This window comes from Lepus europaeus, chromosome 5 (genome assembly GCF_033115175.1).
Source record: "Lepus europaeus isolate LE1 chromosome 5, mLepTim1.pri, whole genome shotgun sequence".
Lineage (NCBI taxonomy): Eukaryota > Metazoa > Chordata > Mammalia > Lagomorpha > Leporidae > Lepus > Lepus europaeus.
In genome coordinates, this window is record NC_084831.1 from 28,061,843 (window position 1) to 28,084,108 (window position 22,266).

The window sequence follows — 22,266 nt, forward strand, 5'->3', positions numbered from 1 at the left end:
TAATTAACTTATCTCACTTCACATAGTTACCTTTGTGTTTCTGTGTGTGTGCATTTGAGACAAGAACACTTGAGATCTACTCTCAGCAAGTTTCCAGTATACAATTTAATATTATTAACTGTATTTACCTTACTATACGTTAGGTCTCCAGAACTTACAACTGAAAATTTGTGCTCTTTGACTAACATTTCCCCATTTCCTACACTCCAAGTCCTTGGTTACTACCATTTTACCCTTGTTTCTATGAGCTCAACTGTTTTATGTTCCACTTACAAGGGACATCATGCAGTATTTTTTTTTGGACAGGCAGAGTGGACAGTGAGAGAGAGACAGAGAGAAAGGTCTTGCTTTGCCATTGGTTCACCCTCCAATGGCCGCCGCGGCCGGCGCCCTGCGGCCGGCACATCGCGCTGATCCGAAGCCAGGAGCCAGGTGCTTCTCCTGGTCTCCCATGGAGTACAGGGCCCAAGCACTTGGGCCATCCTCCAGTGCACTCCCGGGCTATAGCAGAGAGCTGGCCTGGAAGAGGGGCAACCGGGACAGAATCCGGTGCCCCGACCGGCACTAGAACCCGGTGTGCCAGTGCCGCAAGGCGGAGGATTAGCCTATTGAGCCACAGCGCCGGCCATCATGCAGTATTTATTTTCCTATATCTAGCTTAGTTCACCTAACATTCACCCAGGTTCATTTATGTTGTCCCAAATGGCAGGACTTCTTGTTTTTTAAGACTGAGTAACATTCTATTACATATGAATATATCTTATTTGCTGTGTCCACTCATCTGTTGATGGACATTGAGGTTGTTTCCATATCTTAGCCATTGTGGAAAATGCTGCAGTGAATGTGGGAGTGCAGATGTCTCTTTGAGGTTGTGGTTTTGGGTATAAATTCAGAAGTATTGCTGAATCATATGGTAGCGTCATTTTTAATTTTCTAAGGAACTTCCACTATTTTCTTTCTTTCTCTCTCTCTCTCTTTTTTTTTTTTTTAAGATTTATTTATTTATTTGAGAAGCAGAGAGAGAGAGGTCTTCTCTCCTCTGGTTCACTCCCTAGATGGCCACAATGGCCTGCAACAGCCGGAGTTGTGCCAATCTGAAGCCAGGAGCCAGGAGCTTCTTCTGGGTCTCCCACGCAGTTGCAGGGGCCCAAGGACTTTGGCCATCTTCTATTGCTTTCCCAGGCCATAGCAAATAACTGGATCAGAAGTGGAGCGGGGGCGAAGCTGTGGCATAGCGGGTAAAGCCACCATCTGCAGTGGGCACTGGTTCGAGACCCAGCTGCTCCACTTCTGATCCAACTGCACCCACGTGGGAAACCCAGAAGAAGTTCCTGACTCCTGACTTCAAATCGGCCCAGCTCTGCCTGTTGCAGTCATCTGGGGAGTGAACCAGCAGATGGAAGATCTCTCTCTTTCTGCCTCTGCCTCTCTATAACTTTCAAATAAATAAATAAATCTTAAAAAAAAAAAAGAAGAAGAAGAAGTGGAGCATCCAGGACTCGAACCTGCGCCCATTTGGGATGCCAGCACTGCAGGCGGCAGCTTTACCTGCTATGCCATAGCACCGGGCCCTTCACTACTATTTTCAATATGGCTGTACCAAGGGCTTGTTTACTAATTACCAGTAATGAGAAGAAATATCACATAAACCGCTTACTTATATTTCTTTTCTTGTTTCCTTGATTTTGTTTTTGCACCCCTTGTACTGGTATTCTGCATTGAACAAAACAGCCTTCATTGAACTTAAAATCAAATGGGGAAGACTGGCTATGAGGAATATAAATTCTGCAGAAGAGAATATCAAGTACAATGGAAACACGTAACAGGAATCCATTCTAGTCTCTTGAGGAACGTTTCCCTGAAGGAACTGGCAGATGGGAGCTGGGTGAGATTGGTGGGAGAGATAATCAGGGAAAAGTACTCTAAGAAAGGAGGTGATATAGTTTTCTATAGTTTTCTCTAATTGTGACTAAACTTGTCTTGAGAATGATGGTTCTACTATTTAATATACTAATTTTCAACTGTGTGATTAAACTTACTGTATTTTATCATCCTAAGACTAATTTTTTGTTTACATTTCAACATTTCTGAAATGGGGATATATCTTATTATCGATGATTTGTCACAATTAAGTTGACGGGTTTCTTTTTTTTTTTTTTGGTTGACAGAGAGAGAGAAAGGTCTTCCCTCTGTTGGTTCATCCCCTAAATGGCCACTATGACTGGTGCTGCGCTGATCTGAAGCCAGGAGCCAGGTGCTTCCTCCTGGTCTCCCGTGCAGGTGCAGGGCCCAAGCACTTGGGCCATCCTCCACTGCCTTCCCAGGTCACAGCAGAGAGCTGGACTGGAAGAGGAGCAACCGGAACTAGAACTCAGCACCCATATGGGATGCCGGTGCCGTAGGTGGAGGATTAGCCAAGTGAGCCACGGCGCCGGCCCCGATGGGTTCCATTTTGAAAGATATATAAAATACTGCTGCATCTTACATCAGTAGCATCTAGGTTTGATGAAATGCCAAATATTTCTTTAGTTTAGCCTGCCTTCAAGCCAAACTAACTGCATTTTGTTATTGTAATACACACATTTGAAGAGCATCGCAGTGAATCTGATATTTATTAATTTTATCTCCATTAAGATATTTTTATTTAGCATTTACTATATACAAGAAAGAATGCTAGGCATTTTACATAAATTATTGCACCACCACTGTGTGAGTTAGATGATACCCTCAGCAGAAGTTTAGAGACGAAGCCACTTGTCCAAAATCACATGGTTGGCAGTTAAATGGTAGAGGTCAACTTCTCTGACTCAAACTTACGCACTTAATATTCATAGCTCTGTACTGTATCACTTAAGAAGACTCCTGGCAGGCAATCTCGGAATCTCAGTCTTAAAACAATTTTTTTTTCCTTACTTTCTTGTGCTTTTCAATAAAAAGTAGCTTTCTATAAAATATTCATTGCCCATTTTGCTTCTGGCAAAGAGTGGTCGTCATGTATAAATGATTACAGAATTTAGTTTTTCTAATTTATCTGTGCTTAAGAGTCAGAAGCTTATACTGAATTTGTTTTCTCTGCAAGGAAAACAGACTTCCAGTAAATAATTTATTAATCACAATATTAGCATTACTATTTTTGTTTGCCTTGAGTTCATTTATAAGCTTACTAAGATTAAGAAATAACTTAATTTTATAATATTCAAATTAGTCCTTTCAGAAGTAGATCAAAGCAGAATATTTTGTGGGGGGTTGGAATGAGTTATCAGCTGATTCACACAAGGACTTTATCAACATGTGGTCAAGCAAGGCCAACTAAAGGTGACTGGGGCAGGCTTACTCAGGCAGTCTGTCCTCACATTAGGAAAGCAGTATATAGGGACCTGCTTGCTATTTGTGATGCTGGCATCTCACACTGGAGTACGGATTCAAGCCCCAGCTACTCTGCTTCCAATCCAGCTTCCTGCTAATGCACCTGAGGAAGCAGCCGGAAGATGGCCCACATCCTTGGGCCTCTGCCACCAATGCAGGACACTAGGATGGAGTTTCTGGCTCCTAGCTTCAGCCTGGCCCAGACCTGGCTGTTTTGGCCATTTGGGGAGTATACAAGCAGTTGGAAAATCTTTCTCTCTATTACTCTGCCTATTTTTAAAATAAATCTTTAAAAAAGAAAGGCAGAAAAACAGTATAATGGCAGTAAGGAACTCGGTGACAGCCTTCATCAAATCTTTTTCTTGATTCACACCATTTCAGTGTGATTGAGTGTGCCTTTTTTTTTTTTAAGATTTACTTATTTATTTGAAAGGCAGAGTTACAGAGAGGCAGAGAGAGAGGTCTTCCATCCATTGGTTCACTCCACAAATGGCCGTAATGACTGGAGCTGTGCCAATCCAGAGCCAGGAGCTTCTAGGTCTGTCCACTCCGGCTCAGGGGCACAAGGACTTGGGCCATCTTCCACTGCTTTCCCAGGCCATAGCAGAGAGCTGGATAGGAAGTGGAGCAGCTGGTGCCGCTATGGGATGCCAACACTGCAGGCAGTAGCTTTACCCGCTATGCCACAGCACCAGCTCCTGAGTGTGCCTTTTATATTTTGGTACATAGTTGTTCTCTTGAAATCACACTTTACTATTGCCCTGGAGAATTCCTTCTTGCTTCTGTAACAATATTTCTTTGCTTTTCTACACCTTTTCTTTTTCTTTTTTTAAAGATTTTATTTATTTATTTGAGAAGTAGAGTTACAGACAGTGAGAGGGAGAGACAGAGAGAAATGTCTTCCATCCGTTGGTTCACTCCCCAAATGGCTGCAACGGCCAGAGCTGTGCTGATCCAAAGTCAGGAGCCAGGAGCTTCCTCCAGTCTCCCACATCTATGCAGGGGCCCAAGGACTTGAGCCATTTTCTGACTGTTTCCCAGGCCATAGCAGAGAGCTGGATTGGAAGAGGAGCATCCGGGACTAGAACCAGCACCCATATGGGATGCCAGCACCGCAGGCAAAGGATTAACCTACTGTATACCGCGCCGGCCCCCTTATTTTTCTTAATTTTCAGAATCTTCATGAGAAAAAAGTTCAAATTTTTTTGCAACGTACATATTGGAAAATTATATCAACAAATTCCAAAATTGCAATGTACATATTGGAAAAGATTATCATATCAACAAATTCCTTTCTCAGAACATAAGTATCCAGATTTACGAAAAGGGTGAAGAAATAGCAGCTTTTCTGCAGTGTGGATCTAGTGAGGGGATCTAGGACTCTACCTGCTTTTCAAACTACTTTTCTCTTTAGTTTTCTGCACCACCCCCATCTTTTCCCCACCAGTTTCAGAGGTACCTAGTACTGCCCCTTGTGCCATTTTAGGGTTCTGTAGTATACTTGGTCCTTACCTTTCCCAACACAGCTAGCATGTGGTACCATTCTCGAGGGTCCGATTTGTCAGTTACAACTTTTCCTAGTTAACGTTCTAAATTCCAAAACATTGATATATTTACTATTCTGTTCTCCCCTCTTTCCATGTTTATGCCTCCTTTTTTCTTTTGTGAGAAGGTCATGTTTCATCTGCCGTCTTAATCTAGAATCTGTTCTTAACGGGCAAGGGTTTGTTTCATCTCTAAATTCTAACTCAGAAAAAAAAAATCTGTGATACAATAGATACTTAGTAAAGTTTAAGTGAGTCTTATTTTATTAGTTATCTATCGCTACATTTCAAATTGCCCCCAAACTTAATGATTGAAAACAATAAACACTGTCTGACACAGTTTCTTTGAGTTAGGAATTTACAAGAGGCTTATCTGGCTGGTTCTGATTCAGGGCCCCTCGTGAGCATTCGTTCATCTGGAGGCTTACTGGGGCTGGGAAGACCCGCTTGCAGAATGCTTGCAGAACAATCCAGTCAATTGTTAGCAAGTTAATTCTGGAGACCTCAGTTGTCTGTTACAGTAGGACCTTCCATAGGACTGAGTGTCTTCACAGCCTTACGGCTGGCTTCTCCCGAGCAAGTAATCGATGCGAGAGCAAGACAAGAGCTGCAATACGATTAAGACCTAGCAGTGAAAGTTACATTCTGCCATTTTCACAGTGCTCCTCTAGCTGCACTGATCCGGTATGTTCATGTGAGAAGGAACTATACAAAGCTGTAAATCCTTTAAGTCAAGACTCCTTGGGGCCCATCCTAAAAGCTGGCTACTATTGCAGTTCTATCTTAAGCTAACTAGAAAAAGAAGAGCAAGTTAAGCACAAAGTAGAAGATAAATACTAAAGATCAGAGCAAAATTATTAATCAAACAGTACAGAAAATCAGTGAAGCCACTTGTTGCTTAAGAGTAATTAATAAGGGGCCAACGCCAGGTTCTAGTCCTGAATGCTCCTCTTCCAGTCCAGCTCTCTGCTGAAGGCAGTGGAGGATGGTCCAAGTGCTTGGGCCCCTGCACCCACATAGGAGACCAGGAGGAAGCACCTGGCTCCTGGCTTCAGATCGGCGTAGCTCCAGCCGTAGCAGCCATTTGGGGGGTGAACCAATGGAGGGAAGACCTTTCTCTCTGTCTCTCTATCTCAATGTCTATCTGTCAAATAAATTTAAAAAAAAAAAAGAGTAATTAATAAAATAAACTCTAGAAAAAAGCAGTACCAGTATCAGGGGAAAAAAGAGGGGTATCACTAAAGGTCTTTCAGAATTAAAAAGTTAACAAGGAAGGGGCAGGCGTGGTAGCACAGCAGACTAAGCTGCCACTTGGGATGTGGCCATACTATATATCAGTGCTGATTTGAGGCCTGTCTACTGCACTTCCCATCCAGCTTCCTGCTAATGCATCTTCAGGTATTTGGGTCCCTGCCACCCACATGGAAGGCCCTGATGGAGTTCCAGGCTCCTGACTTTGGCCTGACCCAACCCTGGCTGTTGGGGAAATTCCGGGAGTGAAACAGCAGATAGAAGATCTCCTTCTCTGTCACTCTGCCTTTCAAGTAAATGAAAATAAACATTTTAAAACACACTAATAAGGCAATGTGATGAACAGCTTATACCAAATAATTTGATATCTTAGGTTAAACAAATTCCTTGACAAGGACAACTTTACTAAAATTGACTCTAGTATAGTCTAAGTAACCCAGTTGCAAAGAAATTGAATCATAATTTCTCATAAAGACAACTCCAGTCCCAAATTACTTCACTGGTAAATTTTATCTAACATTTAAGAACAAAATAATACTAGCCTTTCACGAATTCTTTGATAAAATAGAAGACTTCCAAAAACTCATTTTTGAAGCTAGAACACTAGAAATATCTGACATAGAATCCGCTCAACACATCAGAAGATCATTTGACACATTTAATTCCCTTGATAAATATTTACAGCCAGCTAGGAATAAAAGGGAACTTCTTCAGCTTACAAACAAATCTGTGAAAAAATACAGGCTTATGTTTCATTTATATGGTTAAAAGATTAAACAGTTTCAGCCAAAGATGAACAAAAAGGCAATGATGTTGCTGTCATTAATTATATCCAGTATTATACTGGCAGCTTCAATCACTGGTGAGCAAGAAAAAGAAAAGACATAATATTGTGAAGGAAGAAATAAAACCGCAGAAGCCCATATCAAAAAAAAATCCTGGGCCGGCGCCGCGGCTCACTAGGCTAATCCTCCGCCTTGCGGCGCCGGCACACCGGGTTCTAGTCCCGGTCAGGGCACCGATCCTGTCCCGGTTGCCCCTCTTCCAGGCCAGCTCTCTGCTGTGGCCAGGGAGTGCAGTGGAGGATGGCCCAAGTCCTTGGGCCCTGCACCCCATGGGAGACCAGGAGAAGCCCCTGGCTCCTGCCATCGGATCAGCGCGGTGCGCCGGCCGCAGCGCGCTACCGCGGCGGCCATTGGAGGGTGAACCAACGGCAAAAGGAAGATCTTTCTCTCTGTCTCTCTCTCACTGTCCACGCTGCCTGTCAAAAAAAAAAAAAAAAAATCCTATGAGAATTAGATTAAGTTAGCACAATGACAATATACGTGTTGCATATACAAAAGTGAATACTAGCAAAAAAATGAATACTAGCAATATAACAAATTCAGTATTTGGAAAAATGAGGAGAAACTAAGGACTGTTTATGATAACATCAAAACATGTAATATTTAGGAATAAATTCAAGGAAAGATGTCCAAGGCCCCTATGTTAAAGACTACAAAGCATTATTGAGAAAGATATAAAGAGGCATATCATGTTCTTGAATCAGAAGACTCAAATTCTTAAGATGTCATTCTCCCAAAATTGATTTATAAACAATATAATTGATCCATAAACTTGGTAATCTCAATGCAATTGAAACCCTGTGCAACTTTTTAAAAATGTAATTTCTGGGCATGTGGCCTGTTAAGGTGGTGGTTGGGGTGCCTGCATCCCATATCAGAGTGGCTGGTTAGAGTCCTGCCTCTGCTTCTAATCCAGTTCCTGCTAATGCACATCTTGGGAGGCAGCAAGTGATGATGACTCAAGTACTTGGGTCCCTTCCACTCACGTGAGAGACCTGGATTTGGTTCTGGGCTCCTGGGACATTTGGAGAATGAACCCACAGATGGAAATCCCCCCCTCTATATACATGCATGAATTTCTCTGTATCTCTGTGTCTCTGCTTTTCAAACTTTTAAAAAATATCAAAAGGCATGACATCTCTGAGAAAACATTTTTTGTAAAATATATATCTGAGCAAAAAGACTTATATTCCAAACTCATATATGAAAAAACACATAAGATAATGGAAAAAATAGTGATTCAACACAGATTCTTCAGAAAAGATAAGTGAATGGCCAGTGAGCACTTGAGAATATGATAAATATCATTAGACCTATAGGAAATACAAGTAAGCACAAAGAGATGCATCTTCATACCCACTAGATTGGCTAAAAGGCTGGCAAGACCATGTGTTGACAAGGACTTGGAGCAACTAGAAATAGAGTATGAAATGGTACAACTACTTTGAAAAATACTTAGTCAGTTTCTCTTCCCGTGTGACCCACAATTATGTCCCTAAGTCTTTATTTACCCAAGAGAAATGAGAATTTATGTTTATACCTAGATTTGTACATGTATGTTTCCATGTTCATAATAGCTAGAACTGGAAACTCCGAAGTGCCAACAAGAGCAGAACATCCAAATGAGAAACCAAGTGTAATCTCACTCAACGGAATGCTGCCCAGCAATTGAAAAGAACAATCTATGGGTAGATTAAGTCACATCCCATATCAGAGTGCCTGGCTCCAGTCCAGGCTACATCCTCTTCTGATTCAGCTTCCTGCTAATATGCATACGGGGGAGTGAGCCAGCAGACTTTATATTTTTTATTATATATATTTTATTATATATTATATACACATGCATTTCAATAAAAATTTTTAAATAGTCTATTAATTCATACAGTATGGATGAAACTCAACTAATTAACGTGTAGAAGCAGCCAAACACAAAGTGGCCTGTGTGGTATAATTCCATTTTATATGAAATTCTGGAATCAGTTAATCTATTATGAAAGGACACAGATAAGTGGGTTACCTGGAGTGCTTGTGAAAGGAACTCATATGAAGTGACAGGAAAGCACAGAAATTTTGCAATGCTCTGTCAAAATCATTCAACTTTATACTTAAAATTATTTTGGGCCGGCGCCGCGGCTCAATAGGCTAATCCTCTGCCTGCGGCGCTGGCACCCCGGGTTCTAGTCCCGGTTGGGGCGCCGGATTCTGTCCTGGTTGCTCCTCTTCCAGTCCAGCTCTCTGCTGTGGCCCAGAAGTGCAGTGGAGGATGGCCAAATCCTTGGGCCCTACACCCGCATGGGTCACCAGGAGAGGCACCTGGCTCCTGGCTTCGGATCAGCGCTTTGCACTGGCCATAGCGCGCCAGCCGCAGCGGCCATTAGGGGGTGAACCAGCGGAAAAAGGAAGACCTTTCTCTCTGTCTCTCACTGTCCACTCTGCCTGTCAAAAATTTAAAAAAAAAATTATTTTGTTATATGAAGTTATATTTCAGAATTGTTTCAAAAATATATCTCTACACACTCACCAGAAAGGCTGTAATTCAGTTCTGACAATACTAACAAATGGTGAGAATTTGACATAACAGTGACTCTTACACATTGCTTGTAAGTGGGTTAGTTGTTAAAACCACTATGGAAGAATCTGGTGTTACCTAAGAAAGTTAGAGTTACCTGCCCCTCGTGATCCATCAATTCCACTCCCAGATGCAGTCTGTTTTACTAGAGAAATTTGTGTGTGTGCACATCAAAAAGACATCTATGCGTGTTGTAGCATTATTCACAATAACCAAAGAAAGGTACCAACACAAAGGTCTCTAGGATATTTCTTCAACAGTTGTGCATCAGTGAAAGTGAAGAAACTAGTTACATTTAATTAATACAGATGAGTTAGAAGCACTCTTCAGGGAAAGTCTCGAAAAGATTACACCTTTATGTTTCCAGTTACATGAAATATGAGAACTAGGAAAATTAGGATATGTGTTTGTTGTAAATCTGTAAAGAAAAGGAAAGGATTACCTTAGAAGTCAGAATTTTGGTTCCCTTTAAAGGAGAAAGAGCTGGGAAGGGGCTAGCAAAAAGGCTTCTAGGGTTCTGGCAATATTTAGTCCCTGATCTGAGTGATGATTACATGGATATTCACTTTATAGTAACTTCTTAAGTGGCAGATTTCTATTTTATGCATTTTGATAAACATATGACTTTTTACATGAAAATACAACAAGCAATCCTTTATCAATATTTCCTGAGTATTTTGTTGTACAAGATGATGTAGGAAATAGAGATGTTTATTGAGACCCCCAAAGCAGATAAAGTGCTTACTAATTATTACCATAAAAAATCATTTTTGGGGCCAGTGCTGTGGTGTAGTGGGCTAAGCCTCCACCTGTGGCGCCAGCATGCCATATGGGCATGGTTCCTGTCCCAGCTGTTCCTCTTCCAATCTGGCTCTCTGCTAATGGCCTGGGAAAGCATTGGAAGATGACCCAAGTGCTTGGGCCTCTGCACCTGCATGGGAGACCCAGAAGAAGCTCCTGTCTTTGGATCAGCTCAGTTTAGGTCATTGTGGCCATTTGGGGAGTGAACCAGAAGATGGAGGGCCTTTCTCTCTGGCTCTTCCTCTCTGTCTGGAACTCTGCCTCTCAAATAAATAAATAAAGTCTTTTTTAAAAACTCATTATGTGGGGGCTGGCACCGTGGCTCACTTGGCTAATCCTCTGCCTGTGGCACTGGCACCCCGGGTTCTAGTCCCAGTTGGGGCGCCGGGTACTAATCCCGGTTGCTCTTCTAGTCCAGCTCTCTGGGAGGGCAGCGGAGGATGGCTCAAGTGCTAGGGTCCCTGCACCCGCATGGGAGACTGGGAGATGCAGGGTCTTAGTCCACCCAAACGAGGATGGACTGGGTCCGAAGAAAGGTAAGTGCACCGCTCGCTTGCCGTTCCCCAGCCTCCGATCCCGGAGACAATCAGACACAGCAGGGAGTCAAGTCAAGCAATCAAGAACTCGGTTTATTGCACGTGTAGCAAAGCTTTATAAAGCACAAGGCCGCAGGATTACTGGGGCAGGGCATAAGGACCAACCAATTACTTAAAAGGTCATTTTACAGGGTGACTTTTTACAGGACCAGCCACATGTCTGTACACTCATCATCAGTTGTCACTTTCCCTGATGCTGCATGGCCAATCAGCTTTGGTGGTAAACGCCTTTGGGTACCGCCCACCTTACTTCCTTTGGGCGCCATCTTTGAATTGCCATGTGTGCCTAATTTCCCCACAGGGAGGAAGTACCCGGCTCCTGGCTTTGGATGGGCACAGCGCCGGCCGTAGCAGCCATTAGGGGAGTGAACCAACGGAAGGAAGACCTTTCTCTCTGTCTCTCACTGTCTAACTCTGCCTGGCAAAAAATATATTAAAAAAAATCATTATGTGGGGCTAACACTGTGACACAGCAGGTTAAGCCTCTATAGAGCAGCCCATATGAGCACCAGTTTAAGTCCTGGATGCTCCATTTCCAATCCAGCTCCCTTCTGTTGCACCTGGGAAAGCAGTGGAAGATGGCCCAGGTGCTTAGGTTCCTGCCACTACATGGGAGTTGTAGATGGATTTCCAGGCTCCTGGCTTCAGCCAGTTAAGGCGATTTGGGAGTGAACCTGTGGATGGAAGATTTTCTCGTTCTCACTCCCTCTCCTCTGTAACTCTGCCTTTCGAACAAATATATCTTTTTGGGGCCAGCACAGTGCTGCAGTGGGTTAAGCCACCACCTGTGGCACCAGCATCTTATATGGGCACTGATTTGTGTCCCAGCTGCTCCATTTCCAATCCAGCTCCCTGCTAATGCACCTGGGAAAGCAGAATATGGCCCAAGTCTTGGGCCCTTGCATCCACGTGGGAGACCGAGAAGATGCTCCTGGCTCCTGGCTCTGGCTCTGCCCAGTTCCAGCTATTGCAGCCATTTGGGGGAGTGACCTAGTGGATGGAAGATCTCTCTCTCTCTCTCTGCTTCACCCTCTCTCTCTGTAACTCTGCTTTTCAAATAAATCTTTTTTTAAAGGTAAAATTAATTTTAACAATTAACAATTGTAGAATTAATGTATTTTAATACAAAAAGTTTTTGAAACCCATGTATACAGAGTCCTCAAAAGTTCATGGAAAATGTGTATTATGAAAAAACTGTGCATGAATTTCAAAATTATTGTACCAATATAAACATCTTTTTGTTTGCTTGCTTATTTGAGAGGCAGACAGATACACATGGAGAGCTCCCATTCACTGGTTCACTCCCACAATACCAGCAGTGGCTGAGACTAGTCCGGGCTGAGGCTGGGAATAGAGAACTCAATCCAGGCCTCCTGCATGAGTGGCAAGAACCCAGTTACTTGAGTCATCATGGCCACCAACCAGGATGTATATTAACAAAGTTGCAGTCAAGAGACAGAGCAGGCAGGCATTAAATAGAGGCACCCTAATATTGGATGCAGATGTCCCAATAGTACCTTAACCACTAGGACAAATTTCCATACCGTCACTCTTTTTGAGGTGCTCTTGTATATATTTTCTTAATTATGAATAAGATGATTAGTGAAGTATTACAATTTTTTGGAATTTAGATGTTCCCTTCTATGAAATGTCTGCTTATGTCTGTTGCTTTAAAAAAAAAAAAAAGATTATTTATTTATTTGAATGGCAGAGATAGAGATCTTCTGTCTGATGGTTCACTCCTCAGATGGTTGAAACAGCCAGGACTGGGCCAGGCCTAAGCCAAAAATTTGGACCTCCATTTGGGTCTCCCACAAGGATGGCAGGGGCCCAGTCCCAGCCTTTAGGCCATTTTCTGCTGCTTTCCCAGTTGCATTAGTAGGGAGCTGCATTGGAAGTGGAGCAGCCAGGACTCAAACCAGCACTCACAAGACAGCAGCTTATCCTGTTATGGCACAATGCCAGCCCTCCCACCATTGCCATTATTTATTGTTTTATCTTGATTTGTAGGAACTCTTTGCATATGCTAGATACTAATTATTTGTTATAAATATTGTACATGCCTTCTAATGCATGGGTTTTTTTTAAAGTTTTCTTTATGGCATATTTTTCTCTTTTTGTATCTTAAGAAATTCTCTTTACCTCTAATATCAAATTCTACATTTTCTAATATTTGTTTTCCTTTGTATATTTAGTTCTCTGAATAGGGATTTGCTTCTGTTTATGCTGTAAGGTAGACTTTCAAGTTGATTGTGGTTACCTGTATTTCTCTCCCCATAGTCCCTTGGTTTGAATGTTATTGGAACAAATCTTGATGGATGATAGGATACATGTTATTTAAGAATTATCTTGGCTATTTTTGTTTCATTGCTTCTTCATTTTTATTTATAGTGTCAGCTTCTTAAATTCCAGGGGGTGAGAGGGTTACCTCCTCTTAGTATTTTGACTGAAATTGCTTAGAATTTGCAGATTATTTTGGGTATAGTTTATATTAATAGGATGTACTCCATTTATTTAGATCTTCTATAATATTTTTCTTTTTTCCTTTTTTAATATAATATATTTCAATGATTAAATACCTGTTACTTCTATAGTCTTGGGCATCTTTTGCCTTTTTTTTTTTTTTTTTTTTTGACAGGCAGAGTGGATAGTGAGAGAGGGAGACAGAGAGAAAGGTCTTCCTTTTTGCCGTTGGTTCACCCTCCAATGGCCGCTGCGGCCAGCGCATCATGCTGATCCGAAGCCAGGAGCCAGGTGCTTTTTCCTGGTCTCCCATGCGGGTGCAGGGCCCAAGCACTTGGGCCATCCTCCACTGCCTTCCCGGGCCAAAGCAGAGAGCTGGCCTGGAAGAGGGGCAACCGGGATAGAATCCGGTGCCCAGACCGGGACTAGAACCCGGTGTGCCAGTGCCGCAAGGCGGAGTATTAGCCTTTTAAGCCACGGCGCCAGCCAAGTTTCTTCCAAGTGCCTTATATTTTTTTATTCTGATTGCAAGTGATATCTTCTTTTTTTTTTTAAAGAGTCACAGAGAGGCAGAGAGAAAGAGAGAGAGAGGTCTTCCATCCTTTGCTTCACTCCCCAAATGGCCACAATGGCTGGAGCTGTCCCGATTAGGAGCCAGGAGCTTCTTCCTGGTCTCTCACACAGGTACAGGGGCCCAAGGACTTGGGCCATCTTCTGCTTTCCTAGGCCATAGCAGAGAGCTGGATCAGAAATGGAACAGCCAGCAGCTTTACCTGCTACACCACAGTGCTGGCCCCTCCACTACTATTTTCAGTATGGCCATACTAAGAGCTTTCTAAGAGTAAGATGTCCAGCATACTATTACAATTGTATCAATCTTTCTTTGTCAGTTAGTTAAAAAACACAGCTTATTGTCTGTTTTAGATGTATTTATCATTGTATTCACCAGTGATTTTTTTTAACATGGAATAGCTATCAGTATGTGTTTAAGAAATGAGTGATGGGGGGCTGACACTGTTGCAAAGCGGGTAAAGCCGCTGCCTGCAGTGCTGGCATCCCATATGGGCGCTGATTCGAGTGCCTGTTGCTCCACCTCTGATGCAGCTATCTGCTGTGGCCTGGGAAAGCAGTACAAGATGGCCCAAGTCCTTGGGACCTTGCACCCAAATGGGAGACTCAGAAGAAGCTCCTGGCTGCTGGCTTCAGATCTGTGCAGCTCCCGCCGTTGCGGCCATTTGGGGAGTGAACCAGCAGATGGAAGACCTCTCTCTCTCTGTCTCTCTCTCTCTCTGTCTCTCTCTCTCTCTGTCTCTCTCTCTCTCTCTGCTTCTCCTTCTCTCTCTGTGTAACTCCAACTTTCTTTCCTTTTTTTTTTTTTTGACAGGCAGAGTTAGACAGTGAAAGAGAGACAGAGAGAAAGGTCTTCCTTTTTCCCTTGGTTCACCCCCCAAGTGGCTGCTATGACCGGTGCGTTGCGCCGATCTGAAGCCAGGAGCCAGGTGCTTCCTCCTGGTCTCCCATGCGGGTGCAGGGCCCAAGCACTAGGGCCATCCTCCACTGCAATCCCGGGCCACAGCAGAGAGCTGGACTGGAAGAGGAGCAACCGGGACAGAATCCAGTGCCCCAACCGGGACTAGAACCCGGGGTGCCAGCACCGCAGGCGGAGGATTAGCCTACTGAGCCATGGCGCCGGCCTTAACTCCAACTTTCAAATAAATAAATAAATCTTAAAAAAAAAACAAAGAAATGAGTGATGATGATCTATTAACTGTTAGTGGAAGTTTTGGTTTTTTTTTGTTTGTTTGTTTTTTAAGATTTGTTTGTTTATTTGAAAGGTAGAGGAGAGGCAGAAACAGATCTTCCATCTGCTTGGTCACTCCCCAAATGGGGCAACGGCCCGGGCTGTGCCAGGCCAAAGCCAGGAGCTTCTTCTGGGTCTCCTACATGTGTGCAGGGCCCCAAGTACTTGGGCCATTCTCTGCTGCTTTCCCAGGTGCATTAGCAGGGAGCTGGATCGGAAGTGGAGCAGCCAGGACTCAGCCAGTGCCCATATGGGATGCTGGCACTGCAGGCTGGGCTTAAATCATTGTGCCACAGCACCGGCCCTTAGTGGAAATTTCTTAAACTTCCCAAACCCAACAAATCATACTGATTGTTAGAAAACCACCAACTGTTGCTCAGTAACATTTAGAAGATATTCCTTAATATCACTACTATAGCTTGGTTTAGCACCAACAACATTTAGTACCATTGTCTTCTCAAATAATTACAAGGCAAGAAAAACTCCCATTAGAATAGATAAACATGGGGCCCCACACTGTGGCAATACATATGGGCTTGGTTTAAGTCCCAGCTGCTCCTATTCTGATCTGGTCCAAGATGGACCAAGTGTTTGGGCCCATGTACCCACGTGGGCAACCAGGAAGAAGCTCCTGGCTCCTGGCTTCAGAATTGGCCCAGCTCTGGCCATTGTAGCCATTTGGGGAGTGAACCAATGGATCAAAGACCTCTCTGTCTCTCCCTCCCTCTGTCTGTAACTCTAACTCTCAATAATAATAATAATCTTAAAAAAAGGATAAACAGTCTGAAGTGGCATAGAAAGCCTTTTTAAGAAATAATACTGGGGTGGTGCGGTAAAAAAAAAAAAAAAAAAAAGGAAAGAAAGAAAGAAAAAGAAATAATATCTAGGGGCCGGCGCCATGGCACAGTAGGTTAATCCTCCGCCTGCAGCGCCAGCATGCCGGCATCTCATATGGACACCGGTTCTAGTCCTGGCTGCTCCTCTTCCAGTCCAGCTCTCTGCTGTGGCCTGGGAAAGCAGTAGAAGATGGCCCAAATGCTTGGGCTCCTGCACCCACATGGGAAACCAGGAAGAAGCACCTGGCTCCTGGCTTGGGATCGGCACAACTACGGCTGTTGCGGCCATTTGGGGAGTGAACCAGTGGAAGGAAGCCCTTTCTCTCTGTCTCTCCCTCTCACTGTCTGTAACTCTACCTCTCAAATAAATAAGTAAAATCTTAAAAAAAAAAAAAAAAAAAAAAAGAATACCTAACCTTCTCATCTGGGGTGATTCAGTTATCTTTTTTTTTTTGACAGACAGAATTAGAGAGAGACAGAGAGAAAGGTCTTCCTTTTTCCCTTGGTTCACCCCCCAAGTGGCCGCTACAGCCAGCGTGCTGCGGCCGGTGCACCGTGCCGATCCGAAGCTAGGAGCCAGGTGCTTCCTCCTGGTCTCCCATGCAGGTGTAGGGCCCAAGCGCTTGGGCCATCCTCCACTGTCTCCCTGGCCACAGCAGAGAGCTGGACTGGAAGAGGAGCAACTAGGACAGAATCTGGCGCCTCAACCGGAACTAGAACCTGGGGTGCCGGCGCCGCAGGCAGAGGATTAGCCTAGTGAGCCGCGGTGACGGCCGATTCATTTACTTATGATGAAAGAAGGACCGTAATAGCTGTAATATTTAGCCTTTGTGTTCCTTTGCTTCAGAGATCAAATTAAAACTTTAAATTTTGCAGTTAAAATATGTTAAGGATATATTTGTCTATAATTGATATGTTAATATATGAAATTTATGATGTTTATTATGTATGAAAACAAATATATATATATCTTTATATATGTAAGTGTATGTATATAAATGTATGTAAGGGGTCAATTTAACTCTTAGCTAGTTAATTGTCGTGAAGCCTAAAATGAAATTTTTGAATCTTTTACTAAGACATTAATTTGTACTGTTTGTGTTTTTCTTCTTAGTTTCTGCCACTGCCTTCTACAAAGCACAACCTGTAATTCAGTTCATGTGTGAAGTTCTTGACATTCATAATATTGATGAACAACCAAGACCTCTGACTGATTCTCATCGGGTAAAATTCACCAAAGAGATAAAAGGTGAATTAATTAACATTTAGAACAATTTAACTATAAAATGCATGGATAGTATAACTTTTTATTGAAATGTTTTTCTGTAATTAAAATCTATGTAACTTCTCCAGTAAAAATACAGATAATTACATACATTAAATTTATCAACAAATTCATTATTATCACATCTTAGGTAGTATTTGAATGAAAGATATGCCAATGAAATCAATATCATTACCAGTAATTTTTTGTTAATATTTTCCCTTACCAGCTGAAGGGAAAATGCATCTATAATTCTGTTAAAAATAGGAAGCTTATTTTGTAAGAATATTATTACTTTATAACTAGACTCAATGTTTGAACATATTCTAGCATAATGATTTCCTTATTTTTCTAAAATGATAGGCTTATTTATTCCTTTGAAAATTTATGAATATGAGATAGCCTGCTTAATGTGGTATTGTACAGTTGTGATAGCTATTTAATTGATGTACATTATAAAATTGATCATTGATACCTGTTTTTTAGTAGCTAAATTTATTTAGTGGTGCCGCATCATATGTACATTTAACTCATGTAAATTCATTTCCGTATAGTTTCCCAAAAAGAAAATAAATAATTTTGACAGTATTCTAAAATTTATTTTTTACATATGGTTACTTTTTTATATCAATCTATATTTCTCTACAATTTTGATATACATGTACAGTTTTATGTCCAAACTGATATATACTATACTTTACCTGCAATTTACTGGATTTTTAAAGAATAATCTTTGATGATGTGCAATTCTTGTCTTGTTAATGATTTTAGAATCCAATCCTCATGTAAGATGTGACTCCACTATATTTAGTTTATTATTTAAATATGAAGAGAAATTAGATATTCTCTAATCAGGATGAATAGTCTAAAACCTGTTTAAATATTAGATATTAAATATACTTGCTGTTTTTATTTTAAGATTTGACCTATTTATTGCAGAAAATTTTCAGCTTGTGGTTTGATAAAGCATTCAAGTTTGTTCCCTGCACACCTTTCAGTTTCCCGAATCAATTAGAGTAGCTAAATGCATCCTGCTTGCTCCAGTAACCTATTCATTTTTTACCATTCAGTAACAATGAGAGACAATCACTGTAATAAAACATTAAAAGGAAATCCTTCTGTCTTAGAAAGAAGCACCCCGGTTGCCCCTCTTCCAGGCCAGCTCTCTGCTGTGGCCAGGGAGTGCAGTGGAGGATGGCCCAAGTGTTTGGGCTCTGCACCCCATGGGAGACCAGGATAAGCACCTGGCTCCTGCCATCGGAGCAGCGCGGTGCGCCGGCCGCAGCGCGCTACCGCGGCGGCCATTGGAGGGTGAACCAACAGCAAAAGGAAGACCTTTCTCTCTGTCTCTCTCTCTCACTGTCCACTCTGCCTGTCCAAAAAAAATAAATTAAAAAAAAAAAAAAAAAAGAAAGAAGCACCCATTGATCTCAGATTATATAAGTACCAAAATAAGAAACTGTCAATATAATTGTTTTACAATCATATCATTGTCTGTTCATGATCCGTATTAACTGCACAGTTAATTGTCAGGAGGTTAGTGCATTATCTGCCATTATGTATTTGATCACCTATATGCCATGGTATCCAGCAGAGTTGCTGCTTAGTTACCACCTCTGATATCATGAAGTCACTTAACATTATTTTGCGGTAACTATGCAATCAACTCATATCACCACTCTATCACAGAGAACACGAGATGTACCGAACCAGGGTTCAACTGCTGCCCGAAGAGCATGGACTCGAGCTTAACTTCAGCTGCTCAGGGGCCCAAAGAAATGACTGAAAAAATGACTAGAAAGCATGTTAAAGTTGATGTTATAGTGAAGGTAAAGCCAAGTTTATAGGTTAAATATTTATTAAACCAAAAATATTTTTGGTTGGATGGAGGGTTTGGGGAGGGACTTGGGCAAAGAATTTTAAAGTTTCCACTTTTTTTGCTGGTCCCTGGATTTTGGTCTAATTCTTAGGTCCCTTAAATACCAGATTTGAGGCAGAAAAATCTGGATTTGTTCTGATTAGCTGATGATTTTCTTCTCCATTCAGAGTCCAAAGGACCTTTTTTTAAAAAGGGTTCTTTAACATACATCTTGTACTCCTCACTCAGCAACTGAAGAGTATCAGAGTTTTGTGTTCTGTGCTGTGTATTTGGGTTTTAATTTTTAGCTGGCATGAGGAATTTGATGATATCTCTTAAAACAGAAAGTTTGCTATGATGAATAAGTTTTAGAAATACATTCAAATTCCAGTTGAACTTCCCCTAAATACTTAATAATAACAGTGGGATGATTTTTTTGCCGTTCAATAATTCATGGTAGTTAAACAACAGAAATACTGAGGGGAATATATGGTAAAAGTACTATATTATATAAAAGTACCAATTTATTTTTGGTAAAAGCTTATTCTATAGGCTTGTAGAGGCTTACTAGTATATTTTAATTTGGGAGAAGGCTTAAAAAGAAATTGCTAAGTGGTACAAATAGCAAAAATTTGTTTTAAAATTTTTCTGTTGTGATTTCCCCAAACATATTTGTATATCTTGCTTACTTTGTGTTACTGGTATTTCCTTCTTATAAGACCTTCCCTTGTATTTTCTAGTCTCCTTTATGATATAAGGACATAATATTTTAATTGATCTTAAATTTTTATAAAGATAGTTGTAAAAAAAAAAAAAAACTACTCACTGACTGAATAGGAGCACTTCTCAAGAAAAGCTCATACATACCATTCTAGTACAGGACACTGTGTGTGCTTAATGGCTTGCTTTGTGCTCCTAGAAGAAAATGTTATCTACTAGGAAAGAACCTTTGATATTATAGTTAATAATTAGATAAGATAACTTACGCACTAGCAGGATTTCTCAGATGTGGCACTGCTGACGTTGTGGGCCAGGTAGTTCTTTGCTGGGATGCAGAGTGAGGCTGTTATTTATGCTGTAGGGCACTTAGGAGTACCCTGGCCTCTACTCACTGGATGCCAATAGCATTCCCCCTTCCCCCTGTTGCAGTAATCAAAAATGTCTTCGGACATCTCCACATGTCCCCTAAGGAACAAAGTTGCTCCTAGTAGGAGCACTGTAGGAATCATAAATATAAAACATAGTAATACAAAGAATGATAACCATAAATATTATCAGGGAACTAAAAATTGTCCTCTATTTATCCCTATTTAGAGTCTCACCCATTGGAGTCTAGAACAAACTTTAGAAATGGAGGTGCTTACCTGTGACTAGTAGCCCCTGTGTATCTGATCATTAATCCTTCTCTATTTGATTTAGAATAGTCAATATTGTAAAAGGTCTGTGTCACTATATTATACTTCAATAAAATTGTCACTCACTTTTGTCAAAAGGGCTGGGCTCCAAAACTGCACTTGTGTGGACAAGTATGATAGCCACTAGCCATGTGTGGCTATTTGAATTTGAACTAATTAGGAATCTCAGTTTCTCAGGCGTATTAGCCACATTTCATGTGCTCATTAACATTTAACACCTATTACTAGTAATTACTTTATTAGCACAGATGTGGAACATTCCATCATCTCAGAACTAATTCTGTTTGACAGTACTCCTTAAGCAAATTTATCCCCAGGAATGTCAGCAGATGGTTGAAAGCCCATTTCTTCACTTTCTAGAGCTAGGCTGGGAACCTCAAATTGCTAGAGTCTGTAGATGGACTGCAGAAACTTAGGAACACCTAAATTCGTGTGCTAAACTATGTGCATTTTCTAAGTTATTGTTTTCAGATTTTCAAAAGGGTTAGTGACTCCCTAAGAAAGGGATCCCCTGTTTTAAGAATTATTTTGTTTGCATTTGATTTCCAGTAATCAGTGTTGTCAAAGAACTGTGTCACTATGTTACACTTTTAAGGGCCTGGCCTTTTTTTCTTCCAGCTTTATAAAGCTTTGAAGAGCTTCCTCCTTGAACTTTAGGAAATTCTGATCTTCATTTGGTATGTGATGACTTAGGCCATTTAAATATCACATACTTTGAAGGTTACAAAATACCTTGAGTATTACTGCAACTCCTCTTCCGTTCCTCTTTCCCTCTCCTGGAATAAATACCTGACTTTATTACAATGTTTTTTATTAATGGAAAAATTTTCCCTTGATATATGAACTTTATAAATTTAATGATTCTACTTTTTAATGTATGGAGCTGATGGGGTAGAGGAAAGGTCTATTGTGATTATAACCATTATTAGCAGTATTATAAATAAAACCCTTTGTTCAATTCACATCGTACCACAGATTTTCTCTCTGTTCAGAATTGAATTTTTATAGTAGTGAGCAGGCTTTAGGAGTATACATATTTTACATGAGACAATTCTGTAACTTCTGTTTTTCTTGTTGGGAACAGGTCTGAAGGTTGAAGTGACTCATTGTGGAACAATGAGGCGGAAATACCGTGTTTGTAATGTAACAAGAAGGCCTGCCAGTCATCAAACGTAAGAAAAGATGGTATTTGTCTGAGCAGGGATAGTGAGACGCACCTTGCTCTAAGTGGTGGGTTGGGAGTTTTGCTGGCTCATAATAGGATAAGAGTCATTAATGTTTACCTTGTTTTTTCAGCTTTCCTTTACAGTTAGAAAATGGCCAAACTGTGGAAAGAACTGTAGCGCAGTACTTCAGAGAAAAGTATACTCTTCAGCTGAAGTACCCACACCTTCCCTGTCTGCAAGTGGGGCAGGAGCAGAAGCATACTTACCTGCCCCTAGAAGTAATGCCTTTATGCTGCTTATTAGTAGTCTCTCCTTCCCTATTTTTTGGAGTCTTTCATGATCCATAACTTACCTCATACTTTCACATTTATTTTGTAATATGAACTGTTTGGAAAATTTTATTTTAAATTTTCTGTAATAATATGGAATAAGTTCATTCATAAGCCTGCTACTCTAATGTAATCACCATTAACATTTTGGTATGATAATTG

At 41.3% G+C, this 22,266-nt stretch overlaps 1 protein-coding gene across 7 annotated transcripts in view; it reads left to right on the plus strand.

Annotated features, from left to right (window-relative positions):
- Positions 1-22,266, plus strand: part of LOC133759636 (protein argonaute-3) — a 134,659-nt gene that overhangs the window by 73,784 nt on the left and 38,609 nt on the right. For all 7 annotated transcript variants that reach the window (XM_062190954.1, XM_062190958.1, XM_062190952.1 and 4 more), the window contains 3 exons: positions 17,187-17,321; positions 21,694-21,781; positions 21,906-22,053. In XM_062190954.1, the coding sequence (XP_062046938.1) occupies positions 17,187-17,321; positions 21,694-21,781; positions 21,906-22,053 (371 nt within the window). The remainder of the gene's footprint in view (positions 1-17,186; positions 17,322-21,693; positions 21,782-21,905; positions 22,054-22,266) is intronic.